We start from the raw sequence: 14,816 nt of genomic DNA, 5'->3' as shown, positions 1-14,816 counted from the left end.
CCAGTTCGTGTGTCCTGAGGGCCTGTCTTCTTCCCTGCTGGGCAAGCCACAAACGTAAAAGCTAACAGAGCTAGTAGCCTGGCCTTGTAAATCAAATACACACAAATCACCTTTCTTCCCCTCTCCCTATTCCCACGAAGAGGCCCGAAAGCATTTCTTTGCAAAATGGCTCATATTAACCATAGTAGCTTTTACAGCTTACGGAGCCTATACCTAATGCCAGGGACAGTTCCAAGCACTATGCCAATTACTTGTCTTTTTAAAATCTGCCATACTCCCTATTGACTTTTTTTTTTTTAAAGATTTTATTTATTTGACAGAGACACAGCGAGAGAGGAAACACAAGCAGGGGGAGTGGGAGAGGGAGAAGCAGGCTCCCCGTGGAGCAGGGAGCCCGATGTGGGGCTCGATCCCAGGACCCTGGGATCACGACCCGAGCCGAAGGCAGACGCTTAACAACTGAGCCACCCAGGCGCCCCTCCCTATTGACTTGTGAGGACCAGTTTATACCTTTCTGGGAAGGCCAGGTGCTTAACACAGATCCCTACAACTAACGCGTGCTCAATAATGCTATGGGTGATGAGCAGATATCTGCATCCTCCTCCACAACAAAGCATTTCAATTCTGGCCTCTGCAGATCTGGTTTTGAAGTTGGCGGTCATTTCAAACTCACTGTGGCTTCTGCCGCTGTTGAGTAAAAAGAAGGGAGGGGGCACTGCATGTGGACACACCTTCTCCCCCTATCCCCAGCCCTGATGGAAGACACTTCAGTCAACAGGAGGCAGGGGAACAGTGGTAGTCGGCCTCCCTACGGGAGGGATTCGGAGTTCCCTGCCCTGCCCACCGTGCCTGGACTCCAGCAGATGCAGGAGCCTTCCCCACGCCCCCTACCTGCCCACACACGCAAAAGGGTGAGCTCTGGGACCCTGTCTTCCTTCAGCAGCGATGTCTAGGGGCTGTTTCCACGGACCTGCCACTGAGGGAAGCCCCACTGGCAAGCAGTGAGAGAAATGGGAGTAGAAACAACAAATAGGCTGGGAGAGATAGTTGCCAAAACAAACCAAATGCAAAAGAGCTGCTTGCCACCAGCTCGGCTGGGCCCAGGCCAGGAGCATGGAGAGACAAGAATACATACGTGCAGGGAAACATATCGTTCCAGCGAGCTCCCTGCTGGCTCCCCATGCTGCTACTGGGGGCTCTAGGGGCAAGGGGGCCTTGCAGTCAAGGCTGACAGGGGAACGAAGTGGGCGGTATGGAGAGCACGGGGGATCTGAGAGAAATGCCTCTCATCTTGTCTCCCTTAAGTCTCCCCAGTGCCTCCTGCTTTCTAGCCACCCTGAGTGACCCTGGAGTCCCACAACACCCCCTGCCTATTCACGAACCCCCTTTGCGCATGCGGACCCCTCTGCCAGATATGTCCTCTCTTCTCTTTGCCTGGCAAACTCCTATTCATCCTTCAATACCCAAGGTCAAAGGTGAAGCATTTTGGACCCCACCCGGAAGCTAGCCATCTCACTCTTCACATTTCCAAATCATGTCTACTCTTACTTCTTTTTTTTTTAAATTTTATTTATTTGAGAGAGAGAGTGAGAGAGAGAGAGCACAAGAGGGGGTAGGGTCAGAGGGAGAAGCAGACTCCCTGCTGAGCAGGGAGCCCGATGCGGGACTCGATCTCAAGACTCCGGGATCATGACCTGAGCCGAAGGCAGTCGCTTAACCAACTGAGCCACCCAGGCACCCTCTATTCTTAATTCTTATATAACTCACCTCACTCACAAAAATGGGTATATCTACCTTCCCAGTGAAATGGGGAAGCTCCTTGAAGGCAGGGGCTTTTGAACTGGTTTTGTATCCCCAGGGCCCACCCTGGGCCTTGGCCCAGAGTAGGCACTCAGCATGTTTGTTTGAATGAAGCACTAGTCCTCCTGTCAGGAGTCTGCTTTCTTGAGTTGCAGGCAGTCATCATCCAGTATCCAAGTCCCTGGACAGGAATACCCAAGCCTGAGGGAGGGATTTTGGTAAATGAGAAGGCTGATTTTCAGACCCCCAAACCAAACTGCCTGCAAGCAAACTTGAGTAAAATTCTGTTACTGTTAGATCAGAGGCTTTCAAACTCTTGTGACTTGGATCAACAGTAAAAAACACAATTTATATTGTAACTAGCAAATGTGTAGTACACACAGATCTGTAACTGAAAAGCACCAACATTACCATTTCAGGTCCATTTCTGTAAGATTTTTAAAAGGCTCGGACCCAGTAAATTGATTTCGAGACCCACAAATGGATCACCACCCACTCTGATAAACATTGCTTTAGATGACTCTAGCTTGATAAACATGAGAAATCAGATCCCCTTACAAATATCTGAACAAAAAACTTATTATCTGTATGCCTGGTAATTCAGGCAGGAGGCTCTCCCTTCCCACTAGAGCAGCCCACCCAGGAGGGTCTAAAGGGCTCTGGACCACAGCTGCTTGGAACCACTTGGGCCCAGCAGGACTGGGAATCAAATGAAGCAGTGTGTTAGTCCCTATCACAGAGCCTGACACAAAGGAGGTCCCAGTCTTTGCTCCCTTCGTCTTTAATGCTCACCTTCCTCGTCCTGGGAACCGCCACCAAGAAGCCTGATGCTTCCTGAGTTACAACCATCCCAGCTGCGCTTTCAGCAGGCAAGAGCGTATACCTTATCCACTCGGCCTGCCTCTGAGAGTACAAAAAAATTTAAAGCAAACACTGGGATTCTCAGGCTTTTGCTTGTACTAAAGTTTGTTTTGTTACACTGTCCGTAGTACTATCTATGCTCTCTGCAAAGGCAAGAAACACCTGGGGTTCCCTCCTGTATGTAAATACTTGTAAAGGTTCCTACTCTCCCTTTCCCCGTACATACAGAATTTACACAGGGGAGAGACAGTGGCGGTGGCGCGGCCGCATACTAACACAACTTGGTAGTTTTTATTGTCTAGGACAATGGTTACAGACCACAAAGACTCGGGAAGACCCACTGCTTGGGCCCAACAAGAGACAATACTCTCCCTCGCAGTTCAGAGTCCTCTGGGCTATAAGGGGACAGGCTTTTTCTTATGTGGCTCTGGTAGGAGGTCCATGACTGTACTCAGTACAAGAAGAGCCATATCTGAGCCTACTTATGTGGGGGTGGGTGGATAAGGTGGCCACCGTCATTTCCATTACTTGGGTGCAACCCTGAAGACCCGGATGTGGATGGCCGAGTTGTTGCGAACGCGGGTCAGCGGCTCTCGTGTGTCAGTCTCTGGCTCCAGCTCATCGACAAGCTCCACGGTGGAGGTATTGGCAGCCACCTGCAAGGACCCGAAGCTGCCCGCCTGAAGCTGTAGGGCAATGTTGATGGCACGGTTGATGGCCAGGCCCAAGCCATGAATGTAGATCTCACTGCATGAATTCTGACCCCGAGCCCCTCCGTCCAGAAGCTTTTGGCAGCGGGCCAACTGGGCCTTAAAGTCAGTCTTCATGTTGACATAAATGTCATTGGGCCTCCGGGGCAGGCGGTGGGGGAGCCGCTTCCGAAGGGTATACTCCACCGGGTCCAGCTCAGCCTCGACGGCCCCGCGGGGCTCTCGGTTTTCCGCCATGCTGTGTGCCCTGACGCGGGGAAGAGAGGAGATCAGAGAGAGGTGACAAGAGACTTCGCTGCCTTTCCCACCGCGTTTCCAGCCCAAACGGTGCAGACAGGAGGGGATGCACTCAACTGCCCTCTTGCCTTCCAGCCCCAGTCCCCTCCCACTCACCTCAAGCTCCCTCACCCCCAGTTCCTATTCATTGAGGGCATCGCCCCCAACCTCAGGCCCCTCCACCCGCCCCCTTCCCCCGCGCCTACACCCTCCAGTCCACAGTCCTCTCCCCGAGCACGCGGCCCGATGCGGGCCAAGCCACTCAAGTGCTGCGCCCACCCTCTCGGACTGAGCGTACGGCGCCGGACACGCAGGACCCAGGAAGAGAAGAAAAGCTGCGCGCTAGAGGATCGCGAGACTGCGGCCGCCCTTACGGCTCCGGGCTCCTGAGAGGGCTGCGCAGTGCGCACGCGCGCCCGTCCCTCGCGATCCACGAATCGCCTTCCCGGCCTCCGTTCTCCCCGCCCCTCTGGGCGTTCGCGCGACCGTGCGGTGTGTCTAGGTAACGCGAGAGCGCTGGGAGACCGGCTCCACCATGTGTACGCCACGCAAGCGGGGTGCGGAGGCAGGAGGCGTGTACTAAGTCAAAGCCCGGGAGGGTAAGCTTTCCTAGGCCAGTCCAAGTTCTTGGCCCACGGAGGGGTCCTGAAGGGGAGAAAGGGAGAGAGGAGACTTTTCTAGAAGCGTGGAGGATTTGAGGTAGGGGCTTACAAAGACAGCCGGGAGGGTTCAAGAAGGTGAAGGGACCTAAAGGCAAGTCTGGACTCCCGCGTCCATTGCAGTACCTCTGGTTAGAGGAGGCGTGGCAGAGTTGGCAGAGCCGATTTCCCGCCCAAGGTCCCTGCTGCCCAGAGACTGAGGGGGGGATTGAGGGGTGAGGCCGGGCGCTCGGCAGACGCCGCCGCCTCTGGTCTCCCCTGTAGGACACGGGGACCCGTCCTTCTCCCCTATCTCTCGCAAGGGCTGACCCCCCCAAGTCAGCCCTTGGGGCCCCAAGCTATGAGCCGTAGGCCCTACTTTCACGGCTCCCCCCAGAGCACGCTGACCCACCCACACCCCTCAACCTTTACCCCCCAGCTAGCTCATCGGCCTCTGCCCACCCCAGCAGGGACGTGCGCCCCCTGGCGGCCAGGGCGGGACGGCGCCTGGTGGTTCGTGGCTCCCAAGGGCCAGTAGGGAGGAGTTTCCTCTGGCCAGACTGGTATAGCTTCTGGAGAGTTCCCTTCAAAAATGAGTTAGACCTGGGGCGCCTGGGTGGCTCAGTCGTTAAGCGTCTGCCTTCGGCTCAGGTCATGATCCCAGGGTCCTGGGATGGAGTCCCATATCGGGCTCCCTGCTCCGCGGGAAGCCTGCTTCTCCCTCTCCTACTCCCCCTGCTTGTGTTCCTGCTCTCACTATGTCTCTCTCTGTCAAATAAATAAATAAAATCTTTAAAAAAAAAAAAAAAAATGAGTTAGACCTGCACTGGGGACCTAGAACTATTCCCTGCTTGAGTTGCCCCAACACTCAAATGGGGATGATAATTCCTGTTTTGCAACTGTGAAACCCAGTATAACCTTGTGAACTGTAAGCCTACACATGGGAGTTGGCATTTTTATGGCCCCATTTGACTGGAGGTTGGAAGGGGGTCAGGTTCCTGAGAACTTCGCTCCCAGCACCATTTAAATCCTGTACTCCTTTTAGCTTCAGATTCTTTCATTAATCACAAGTTTGGGGGTTTATGTGGAGGTGAGGAGGAAAGGCTGGCCACAACCCTATTCTGCCTGAGAAGTGACATTTGAGCTGAGTTGTTTTAAGATTTTATTTATTTGATATAGAGAGAGCGCGCACAAGCAGGGGGAACTGCAGGCAGAGGGAGAGGGAGAAGCAGGCTCCCCGCAGAGCAGGGAACTGGATGCAGGGTTCTATCCCAGGACCCTGAGATCATGACATGAGCTGAAGGCAGACGCTTAACAGACTGAGCCACCCAGGTGCCCCTGAGCTGAGTTTTGATGGATAAACAGGAGTTCTTCAGGGAACCAACGAGTATTCTGGAAACACTGAAGGGTATTTTTTAAAGAATGGAAGTCTAATCTAAGCTTCCCCCTCAAGGAACTAGAAAATGAAGAGCCAAATAAACCCAAAGGGAAGAGAAGTGAGGAAATAATAAAGAACAAAACCCAATAAAACTGAACACGAAAACAATAGAGAAACAATATAAAAGGTGGTTCTTTGCAAAGATCAATAAAGTTGATAAGCATCTAGCAAGACTGACAAAAAAACAAGAACAAGGGAAGGAAAACTGGAGGTGCCTGGCTGGCTCAGTCAGTAGAGCATGCAACTCTTGATAGGGGGTTATTAGTTTGAGCCCCATGTTGGGTGTAGAGATTACTTAAAAAAAAAAAAAAAAAAGCTTAAAAAGAAGGAAGACTCAAATTATGATTACCAGAAACGAAAGCAGGGATAGCACTAAAGATCCTCATATGCAAAAGATACTTAGAGAATATTACAGGCATGCCTTAGAGATATTGTGGGTTGGGTTCCAAACCACTGCAATAAAGTGAATATCACAATAAAATGAGTCAAATTTTTTTTGGTTTCCCGTACATACAAAATTTATGTTTACATCATACTGTAGTTTATTAAGTTTGCAATGGCATTATGTCTAAATAAAAGTATATATCTTAATTTAAAAATACTTTATTGCTGAAAAATGCTAATCATCTGAGTTTTCAGTGAGTTGTAATTACTGATTACAGATCACCATAACGAATATAAGAAGTTTGAAATATCAAGAGAATTACCAAAATGACACACAGACACAGAAGTAGGCAAATGCAGGGCGCTTGGGTGGCTCAGTCAGTTAAGCATCTGCCTTCAGCTCAGGTCATAATCTCAGCGTCCTGGGATCATCCTTGTGGAGCTTCCCTGATCGGGGGGAGCCTGCTTCTCCCCTCTCGCCCTGCTTGTGCAGGCACACTCCCTCTCTCAAATACCAATTTTTTTTTAAATAGACTTCATTCTTTTTTTTAAAGATTTTATTCATTCATTTGACAGAGAACACAAGCATGGGGAGCATCAGGCAGAGGGAGGAGAAGCAGGCTCCTTAGCAGGGAGCCTGATGCTTGATTCCAGGACCCTGGGATCATGACCTGAACTGAAGGCAGGTGCTCAACCACTGAGCCACCCAGGTGTCCCAATAAATTAAAAAAAAAAAATTTTTTTAAAAGAAGTAAACAGATGTTGTTGGAAAAGTGGTGCTGACAGGATTGCCACAAACGTTCAATTTGTAAAAACTGCAGTACCTACAAAGTACAATAAAATAAGTTATGCCTGTACAAACAACTCTATATATACAAATTCAGCAACTTAAATGAAATGGACCAATTTCCTAGACAACCACAACCTACCGAACTTACCTGAGATGAAACAGATCATCTGAATAGTCCTGTAATTATTCAAGTAATTACATTCATAGTTAAAAAAAAAAAAAAAAAACCTTTAAAAAAAGAAATATCTAGGTCCACATTTCAGTGGTGAACTCTACCAAAAAAAAAAAAACACAAATTCTACACAATCTCTTCTCTATGGAAAAGGAAGGAACATTTCCTAACTAATTTTATGAGACCAAAACCAGACAAAGATTATACAAATGAAAACTACAGACCAAAATTTCTCATGAACAAAGATGTAAAAATTCTCAACAAAATTCTAGCAAACTGCATCCAGCAGTATATAAAAAGAATTATAAATCATGACCAAGTAGAGTTTACTCCAAAGTTGCCAGACTGGTTCAATATAAGAAAACCAATTGCTCTCATTTACCATATTAATAGGCTAAACAAACAATGTATATGATCATACCAATCAATACAGAAAGAAACATTTAACATAATTTAGTATTCATTTATGAAAAAAAACTCTCCGCAAAGAATAGAAGGAACTTCCTCAACCTGTTAAAGAACATCTACAGAGGGGCGCCTGGGTGGCTCAGTCAGTTAAGTGTCTGCCTTTGGCTTAGGTCATGATCTCAGGGACCTGGGATCGAAACCAGAGCCCTATGAGCCCAAAGCCCCATGAGCCAAGAGCTCCAGGAGTCCCACTGCAGGCTCCCTGCTCAGCGGGGAGCCTGCTTCTCCCTTTCCCTCTGCTGCTCTCACTGATCGTGCTCTCTCTCTCTGTCAAATAAATAAAATCTTAAAAAAAAAAATCTACAGAAACCCTACAGCTACAATCATATTTAATGGTGTAAGACTAGACAGTTTTCTCTTAAAATCAGGAACTCTCTCTCATGGTTAAAGTCCCAGCCAGTTCAATAAGGCAAGGAAAGGATACAGTGCAATAAGGCAAAGAAAAGATTGGAAAGGAAGATATAAAACTCTCTATTTGCAGACGGCATGACTGTATACATAAAAAGTCCCAAGGAATCTACAAAGAACTTGTATAATTAATAAATGGGTTTAGCAAGTTTAACAGGATATAAGATTAACATACAAAAATCAACTGTATTTATATATACTGTCAATAAATAATTGGACACCAAAATTTAAAATACAATACTATTTACAATGGGGGGGATATATAGGGGGTGAGGAGGGAAGTAGAAGGAGGGAGAAATATTTAGGTGTAGGTCTGACAAAACATGTACAGAATCTGTATGCTAAAAACTACAAAACCCTGATGAAGAACTCAAAGAAGATCTAAATTAATGGAGAGATGTCCAGGGGCGCCTGGGTGGCTCAGTCGGTTAAGCAACTGCCTTCGGCTCAGGTCATGATCCTGGAGTCCCGGGATCGAGTCCCGCATCGGACTCCCTGCTCAGCGGGGAGTCTGTTTCTCCCTCTGACCCTCCCCCCTCTCGTGCTGTCTCTTTCTCATTCTCTCTCTCAAATAAATAAATAAAATATTTAAAAAAAAAAATGGAGAGATGTCCATATGTCCATGTATTGGAAGACTGAACATAGTAAAGATACCAGTTCTCTCCAAACTGAACTCTAGATTTAAGGCAATTCCTATGAAAATCCCAGCAAGAATCTTTGTAGTTACAGACAGCTTTATTATAAAGTTAACATGGAAGGGCAAGGGAAGTTAAAGCAATTTTGAAAAAGTTGGAATCGCGCTGATTTTAAGACTTACTACTACATAAATACAATATCAAGACAGTGTGGTATCTGCCAAGGGATAGACACACAAATCGATAAATTGGAATAGAGAACCCAGAAATAGATTCACACAAACATAGCCAAAGGTGCAAAAGCAGTTGAAAGGGGAAAGAATAAGTCTTTTCAGCAAGTGGTGCTGAAACAATTTGATAAAAAGGCAAAGAATTGAACCTTAGCCCTACGCAAAAAAATTAACACAAAATGGATCATAGGTCTAAATAAAAATGTAAAATTATGAAACTCTTAGAAGAAAATATAGGAAAAAATCTTCATGAACATAGGGTCAGGTGAAGAGTTCTTAAGACACAACAGGAAAAGCACAATCTATTATAGAAGAAAATTGATATTTCATCAATTATATCTCATAATGCGGCAAAAAGGGGAAAAATCAAAAACTTTCACTCTGTGAAAGACCATATTCAGAGAATGAAGAGAAGCCATAGACTGGGAGAAAATATTTGCAAATTACTTATCAGACAAAGGACTTGCATCCCGAATAGAACTCTCTAAACTCAAGAGTTAGAGGGGCATCTGGGTGGCTCAGACGTTTAAGCATCTGCCTTCAGCTCTGGTCCTGATCCCAGGGTCCTGGGATCGAGCCCTGCATCGGGCTCCCTGCTCAGCAGGGAACCTGCTTCTCCCTCTCCCTCTGCCTGCTTCTTCCCCTGCTTGTACACACTCTCTGTCCCAAAAATAAAAAATATATTTTTTAATTTTTTTAAAGATTTTATTTATTTGACAGAGCCACAGCGAGAGAGGGAACACAAGCAGGGGGAGTGGGAGAGGGAGAAGCAGGCTTCCTGCGGAGCAGGGAGCCCCATGCGGGGCTCGATCCCACGACCCTGGGATCATGACCTGAGCCGAAGGCAGACACTTAACGACTGAGCCACCCAGGCACCCCAATAAAAAATCTTTTAAAAAAAATAAAAAATAAACTCAAGAGTTAAAAAACAAACAACCCGATTAGAAAATGGGCAAAAGTCTTGAACAAACACTTTGGCAAAGAGGGTATAAGGACGGCAAGTAAGCACATAAGATAGTCAACATTGTTAGCCGCTAAGGAAACGCAAATTAAAACCATGACAAGGTACCACCACATGCCTAGTAGAATGTCTACAAGGAAGAGTCTTGACGATACCAAGTATTGAAGAGAATGCATGGAGACTGAATGTCTCACATACTGCCAGTGGGAACGTTAAATGGTCCAGGCACTCTGGAAAATAGTTTGGCAGTTTCTTCTAAAATTAACCAGCATACATACACTCAGCATACGACCCAGCAAGAGCACTCAAAGGCATTTAAAAACCTGTTCATGAATGTCTATAGCAGTTTTGTTTGTACTAGCCCTGAACTGGAAACACCCCAGGTGTCTTTCAGTGGGGGAATGGTTAAACAAAATGGCACATCCATACCATGGAAAAGTCCTCAGCAGTAAAAGGTGGATCCAGAAGACTTGATAGGCTGTTGGAATACTAGCTACATCACAGAATACCGTGCTGAGCAACTCGTGGAAGGCAAACAAGATGAGCAAAATAGTGCGCCCAGTGCTAAATGGGGAGCATGTACGGGATTCAGTGGAGCCCCAAGGAGGAATAGTCAATATGACCTTGGGGAGATCTAAGGTTTTCCAAAAGAAGCAGTGGCTAAGCTGAGATAGGAATGTCCAGCAGTGGGGCTCATAGTCTGTGCAGTCCCTCCTGTTACGGTGGAGAGGTCTGGAAGGACTGAGTCCTGTGAGTTAAGGAAGAAAGAAGGAATCAGCAAAGGACTCAGAAAGAGCAGCTGGTGAGGTAGGAGGGAACCCAGGGAGTATGGTGTCCTGGAAACTAGGTGAAGAAAGCATTTCCTGGAGGAGGGAGTGACCAGTTGTGACATATGCCGCTGACAGGCCACATAAGGTAATGGACCAGTGGATTCAGCAATGTATAGGTCATTGATGACTTGACAAGCTGTTACATTTGATAGACTGAAAAACTTAGCTCATGGCAGAAAGTAATTCTGAATGCAATAAATTCATTTTGAGGCCCATTTTGTCTGATAATTAACAATAAACATAGTTTATGAACTATCACTCCAGGGGCATCTGTGTGGCTCAGTTGGTTAAGCGTCTGCCTTTGGCTTGCTGGTCATGATCCCTGGGTCCTGGGTTTGAGCCCCGTGTGGGGCTCCCTACTCAGTGGGGAGTCTGCTTCTCCCTCTTCCTCTCCCTCTGCCCCTCTTCCCCTGCTCGTGTTCTCTGTCTCAAATAAATAAAATCTTTTTTTTTTTTTTAAGGAGAGAGAGAGAGAGAGGGCATGAGCCAGGAGGAGAGGCAGAGGGAGAGGGAGAAGCAGACTCCTTGCTGAGCAGGGAGCCCAATGTGGGGCTCAGGTCCAGGAACCCTGTGATCATGACCTGAGCCGAAGGCAGATGCTTAACTGAGCCACCCAGGAGCCCCAATAAAATCAAATCTTTAAAAAAAATTTTTTTTAAAAAGGAACTATCACTCCTTTACTCAGGATATGTGTCTTTTCATGAGATCTGAAGTATGTTTTCTAAACTTTGACATCCAGATAAATATAAAGGTTCATGATTTAGGTGGGTGAAGTCAGGCACTGTAATAAACTAAGTTGACATTAAGATGCCCCTTATCTTTTTGCATTTCGTTGAAGGCAAACACCAGAGAGGAACTGCCATTAGGAAAAAAAGGCAGAGTTTGGCTTTTTAGACTTGAGACCTCCCTTTCATCTCAACTAATCACCTCACCAAATCTTTCTTTAGTTCAAGAGTGTGCCAATTTACTTATTTATTTTAAGTGTTTATTTGAGGGAGAGAGAGAGAGCACAAGCAGGGGGAGAGGCAGGCAGAGGGAGAGGAAGAAGCAGGCTCCCCGCCGAGCGGGGAGCCCCATGCAGGACTCCATCCCAGGACCCTGGGATCATGACCTGAGCCGAAGGCAGATGCTCAACGACTGAGCCACCCAGGCGCCCCACAAAAATATTTTAGATCTAAGTGGGTTTTTTTGTAATTCTCTTTTTCATTCCGTATGGGAGACGCACAGTTCTGATTTCAGTTTCCTTTCTCAAAGAGGGCGCTTAACAGATTCAATTCCACAGTATCTTCAGCAATAGGGGCAGCAGCATCTTTCCCAACTTGACAGTTGGGGGAGATTACTTGGCCAGGGTCACAAGCTGGAACACAAGGCACCCTCGGTGATCCCTCCAATCTTGTACCCTGGAGTCCAGCGTGTGTTCCTTGCCAGACTGCATCTAGTGGGTTCTACTCTCAGATCAAACACATTTTTATGGTGGCAGTCAAAGCCCTCAGCTGAAGTTCTGCTCCCCTTCTCATCCAACTAGCAATCCAGGTGCTCTTCTCCCATCAGCCTGGATTGTGGCTATTGTAAAGCTGACCCCCACTTTTCCTAAACCTACCCAAATGCCTTCCGTCCAGCTCAGCACAGGCCCCCACCATCCCCTACAGACAGCATTCCACAGAGCCCCCCCCCTTCCCCTATGCCATTTCTCCACCAAAATTTGCAATCTGGCATTTGCTAATTAACAATTAAAACATGCTAAGACCTTACTCATTCAGAGATTAGGCTGCTGGGAACTTGAATTGCTCAGGACACACTCTAGCAAAATTAAAAAACAAACAAAAAGCAACAACAGATTTTCAGTAACAAAAAACTGTTGTACGTTTATGAACTTTAGGTGAAGAATTCTCACCCAAGCCTGGATTCTATTGATACATTTTTATACAGTGTTAACAATCTGAATATTGTCCACCCTGTTGGAACCAGAAGCCCCCGTCAGCTAACTTTTGTGGAGTACTTGCCCTGTGCCAAGCACTACGTTAAATGCTTTACCATACATTCCAGAGACAGAAGAGATTATTTCCAAGGCCACAGGCAGTAATGAATAAAACCCGCATGGGAACCCTTGCTTTAAACAATTGCCATTTTCCAGCCTCCAAGCAAGCTGGGAGACTGGCAGCATTAGGACAGAAGTCCTGACTGCAAGAAAGTGAAAGGAACTGAAAGAACAGACCCTAAAACTACAAGTGCATAGAAGCCTGGGGAACACTCAGTGCAGGAACAAAGGGCCTTCTGGTAGCTCCTGAGGTCTGTGCTCAAATATGGCCCAACACAAGGGACTCAAGTTCTCAGTCTGACTTTACTTTTCCCTGTCCTGAGAAGGATTACATTGTGTTTGCTAACAGCTGTTTTAGGAAGCTGGAAAGTGAAGTATACATTCTGGAATAACTATCCAAAAAAAAAAAAAAAGTGAAAATACACAGGGGGCAAAAAAACAAACTTTTCGTCCCCAAAAGTTCAGGGATTTGGAAGTCTTTCTTGAAAACCACTTTTTTTAAACAAAGGAGGTGTCAATCTACTTCTCAAATTTGCATAATAATTTCTCTTTTCACAGCCTTTCATATTCACCTTTTTTTTTTTTCCACCTATTTTAATTCTTTCAGCACTCCGGGAAGGGAGAGGCGTGGGGATCGGGGTGGGGCGGAGAACAGCATTAACACCTGGCTGTGAAAGTGAAATGGAGGCCGAAAGCATCAACTGCTTTCCCCCAGGGTCTAGAAGCTAGTCACTGGCGGAGCCAGATGGAACGGGTCTCACCAGTCAGCGCTGCCTCGGACAGTGTCCAAATCATAAGTTCCTCACTTATTTCACATATCCCAGGACGTCTGATGAACGCACCTCGGGATTATATGTTATCTCCTTCAATCCAGGCGGGCTTCCTGGAGGAAGCCGACTGGCGAGGCAAGCCCTGCGATGCCACCTGCGGCGGCCTCCGTCGCGACGGCCGCGCGTCACGTGCCGGGGAACAGCCGGGGAGCGCCCCGGGGGGACCCCCGACACCCCCCGGCCCAATGCAGGCCCTGCATCACGTGACGAGCCAGGCCCCGGGTCACGTGCCGGGGGGGTCGGGGGCGGCAGGCGTCCGGGCTCCCCACTGAGGAGGCGGGGCGGGCGCGAGGCCGTGCGGGTGGCTTGGGGCCAGAGCCGTGGAGGGGGCCTGAGCGACCGCGGCGGCGACGGGGGCGGCGGCGGCGGCGGCGGCGGAGGGGGCGGCCCCGCGGCCCCGCGTCCGCGTCACGTGGTGCGAGGCGGGCAGCCATCTTGCTACAAACACAAACAGAGAGGAGCGGCTGCCGCGGGAGCGCCAGCGCCCCCTCCCCCGCCGCCGCCGCTGCCGCCGCCGCCGCCGTCGCCGCCGCCCCCTGGCCCGCCGCGCGCGCCGCCAACGCCCCGGGACCGGAGCCTCGCGCTTCCCGCCTCCCGCCCGCCGCGGTAAGCGCTCGGCGGCCCCGCGGACCCCGGCCCGCCGCCGGGCCCGGGGCAGGCCCGCCCCCGACGCCGAGGCGGCCGCGCCGAGCCTGCGAGAGTCAGAGCGAGAACGCGGGCCGCCGGCACGGACCCTCCCGCGTCTCTGCCCAGGCCGCCGCCGCCGCTGCCGCCGCCCGGTGCGTCCGCCCTCCCGCCGGCCCCTCCCAGGCGCGGCCCCGAGGGAGACCGGCCCCCTCCCGGTGGGCGGCCGCCCGCGCCCCTCGCCCCGCGCACCTGGCGCCCCCTCCCTGAAGGGCACGCCGTCCTCCCGGGCGGCCCGCCTCCTTCCCACCCCCGCGCTCCTAACGGTCGCTCTCCGGCCCCTCGGCAGCCCTGCCCGGCCCCCTCCGGTCCACCCGCATCCTCCGTCGGGCCCGCCCGGGGCCCCCCCGACCCTAATGCCCGGCGCTCCCCGGAGACTTCCCCAGTGTGCCTCCGGGCTCTTATCGGAATTAGCGGGGCCCTGCCTGTCTTAAAGTCCAGGCGTTCCATGACTTTGGCCAACGTGGAAGCCTTTCTTACCCGGAGCACCTCCGCTGGGTCTTCACCTAAATTTCCTTTCAACGACATTAGTGCTTGGTCATTGGGGTCTTCTTTCTCCTTGTTGCCGGGCCGTTTCAACACCTTAGTTTTTCGTGTCTCCAGGCCAGGCTCTTCCCAAAGCCCAGCGCCTCTGATGCAGCAGCTCCCTGGCCTCGGCCCCGC

At 49.4% G+C, this 14,816-nt stretch overlaps 2 protein-coding genes across 14 annotated transcripts in view; one reads left to right on the top strand and one right to left on the bottom strand.

The window, feature by feature from the left end:
- Positions 1-2,930: 2,930 nt before the first annotated feature.
- Positions 2,931-4,079, bottom strand: POP7 (POP7 ribonuclease P/MRP subunit). 3 transcript variants are annotated; one of them, XM_006752212.3, is made up of 2 exons: positions 3,927-4,079; positions 2,931-3,618 (listed from the first exon to the last, which is right to left on the bottom strand). In XM_006752212.3, the coding sequence occupies exon 2, from the start codon at positions 3,606-3,608 to the stop codon at positions 3,186-3,188; it is 423 nt and encodes a 140-aa protein (XP_006752275.1). In that variant the 5' UTR covers positions 3,609-3,618; positions 3,927-4,079; the 3' UTR covers positions 2,931-3,185. The 3 variants fall into 3 exon arrangements, with proteins under 3 accessions (XP_006752275.1, XP_006752276.1, XP_030879284.1); XM_006752213.3 differs by lacking the exon at positions 3,927-4,079 and adding an exon at positions 3,854-3,872; XM_031023424.2 differs by lacking the exon at positions 3,927-4,079 and adding an exon at positions 3,765-3,840.
- A 9,823-nt stretch (positions 4,080-13,902) lies between these two features.
- Positions 13,903-14,816, top strand: part of GIGYF1 (GRB10 interacting GYF protein 1) — a 14,831-nt gene continuing 13,917 nt past the window's right edge. For 5 of the 11 annotated variants that reach the window (XM_081819405.1, XM_081819397.1, XM_081819404.1 and 2 more), the window contains exon 1: positions 13,904-14,075. The gene's annotated coding sequence lies outside the window, so the exon portion shown is untranslated. Of the gene's footprint in view, positions 14,076-14,095; positions 14,249-14,816 lie in introns of those variants that run through there. The other 6 variants (XM_081819406.1, XM_081819401.1, XM_081819400.1 and 3 more) reach the window with 4 other exon arrangements.

The sequence above is a fragment of the Leptonychotes weddellii genome, chromosome 5 (assembly GCF_054177405.1).
Source record: "Leptonychotes weddellii isolate Sample4059 chromosome 5, ASM5417740v2, whole genome shotgun sequence".
Lineage (NCBI taxonomy): Eukaryota > Metazoa > Chordata > Mammalia > Carnivora > Phocidae > Leptonychotes > Leptonychotes weddellii.
This window is presented reverse-complemented; position numbering and strand designations above follow the sequence as displayed.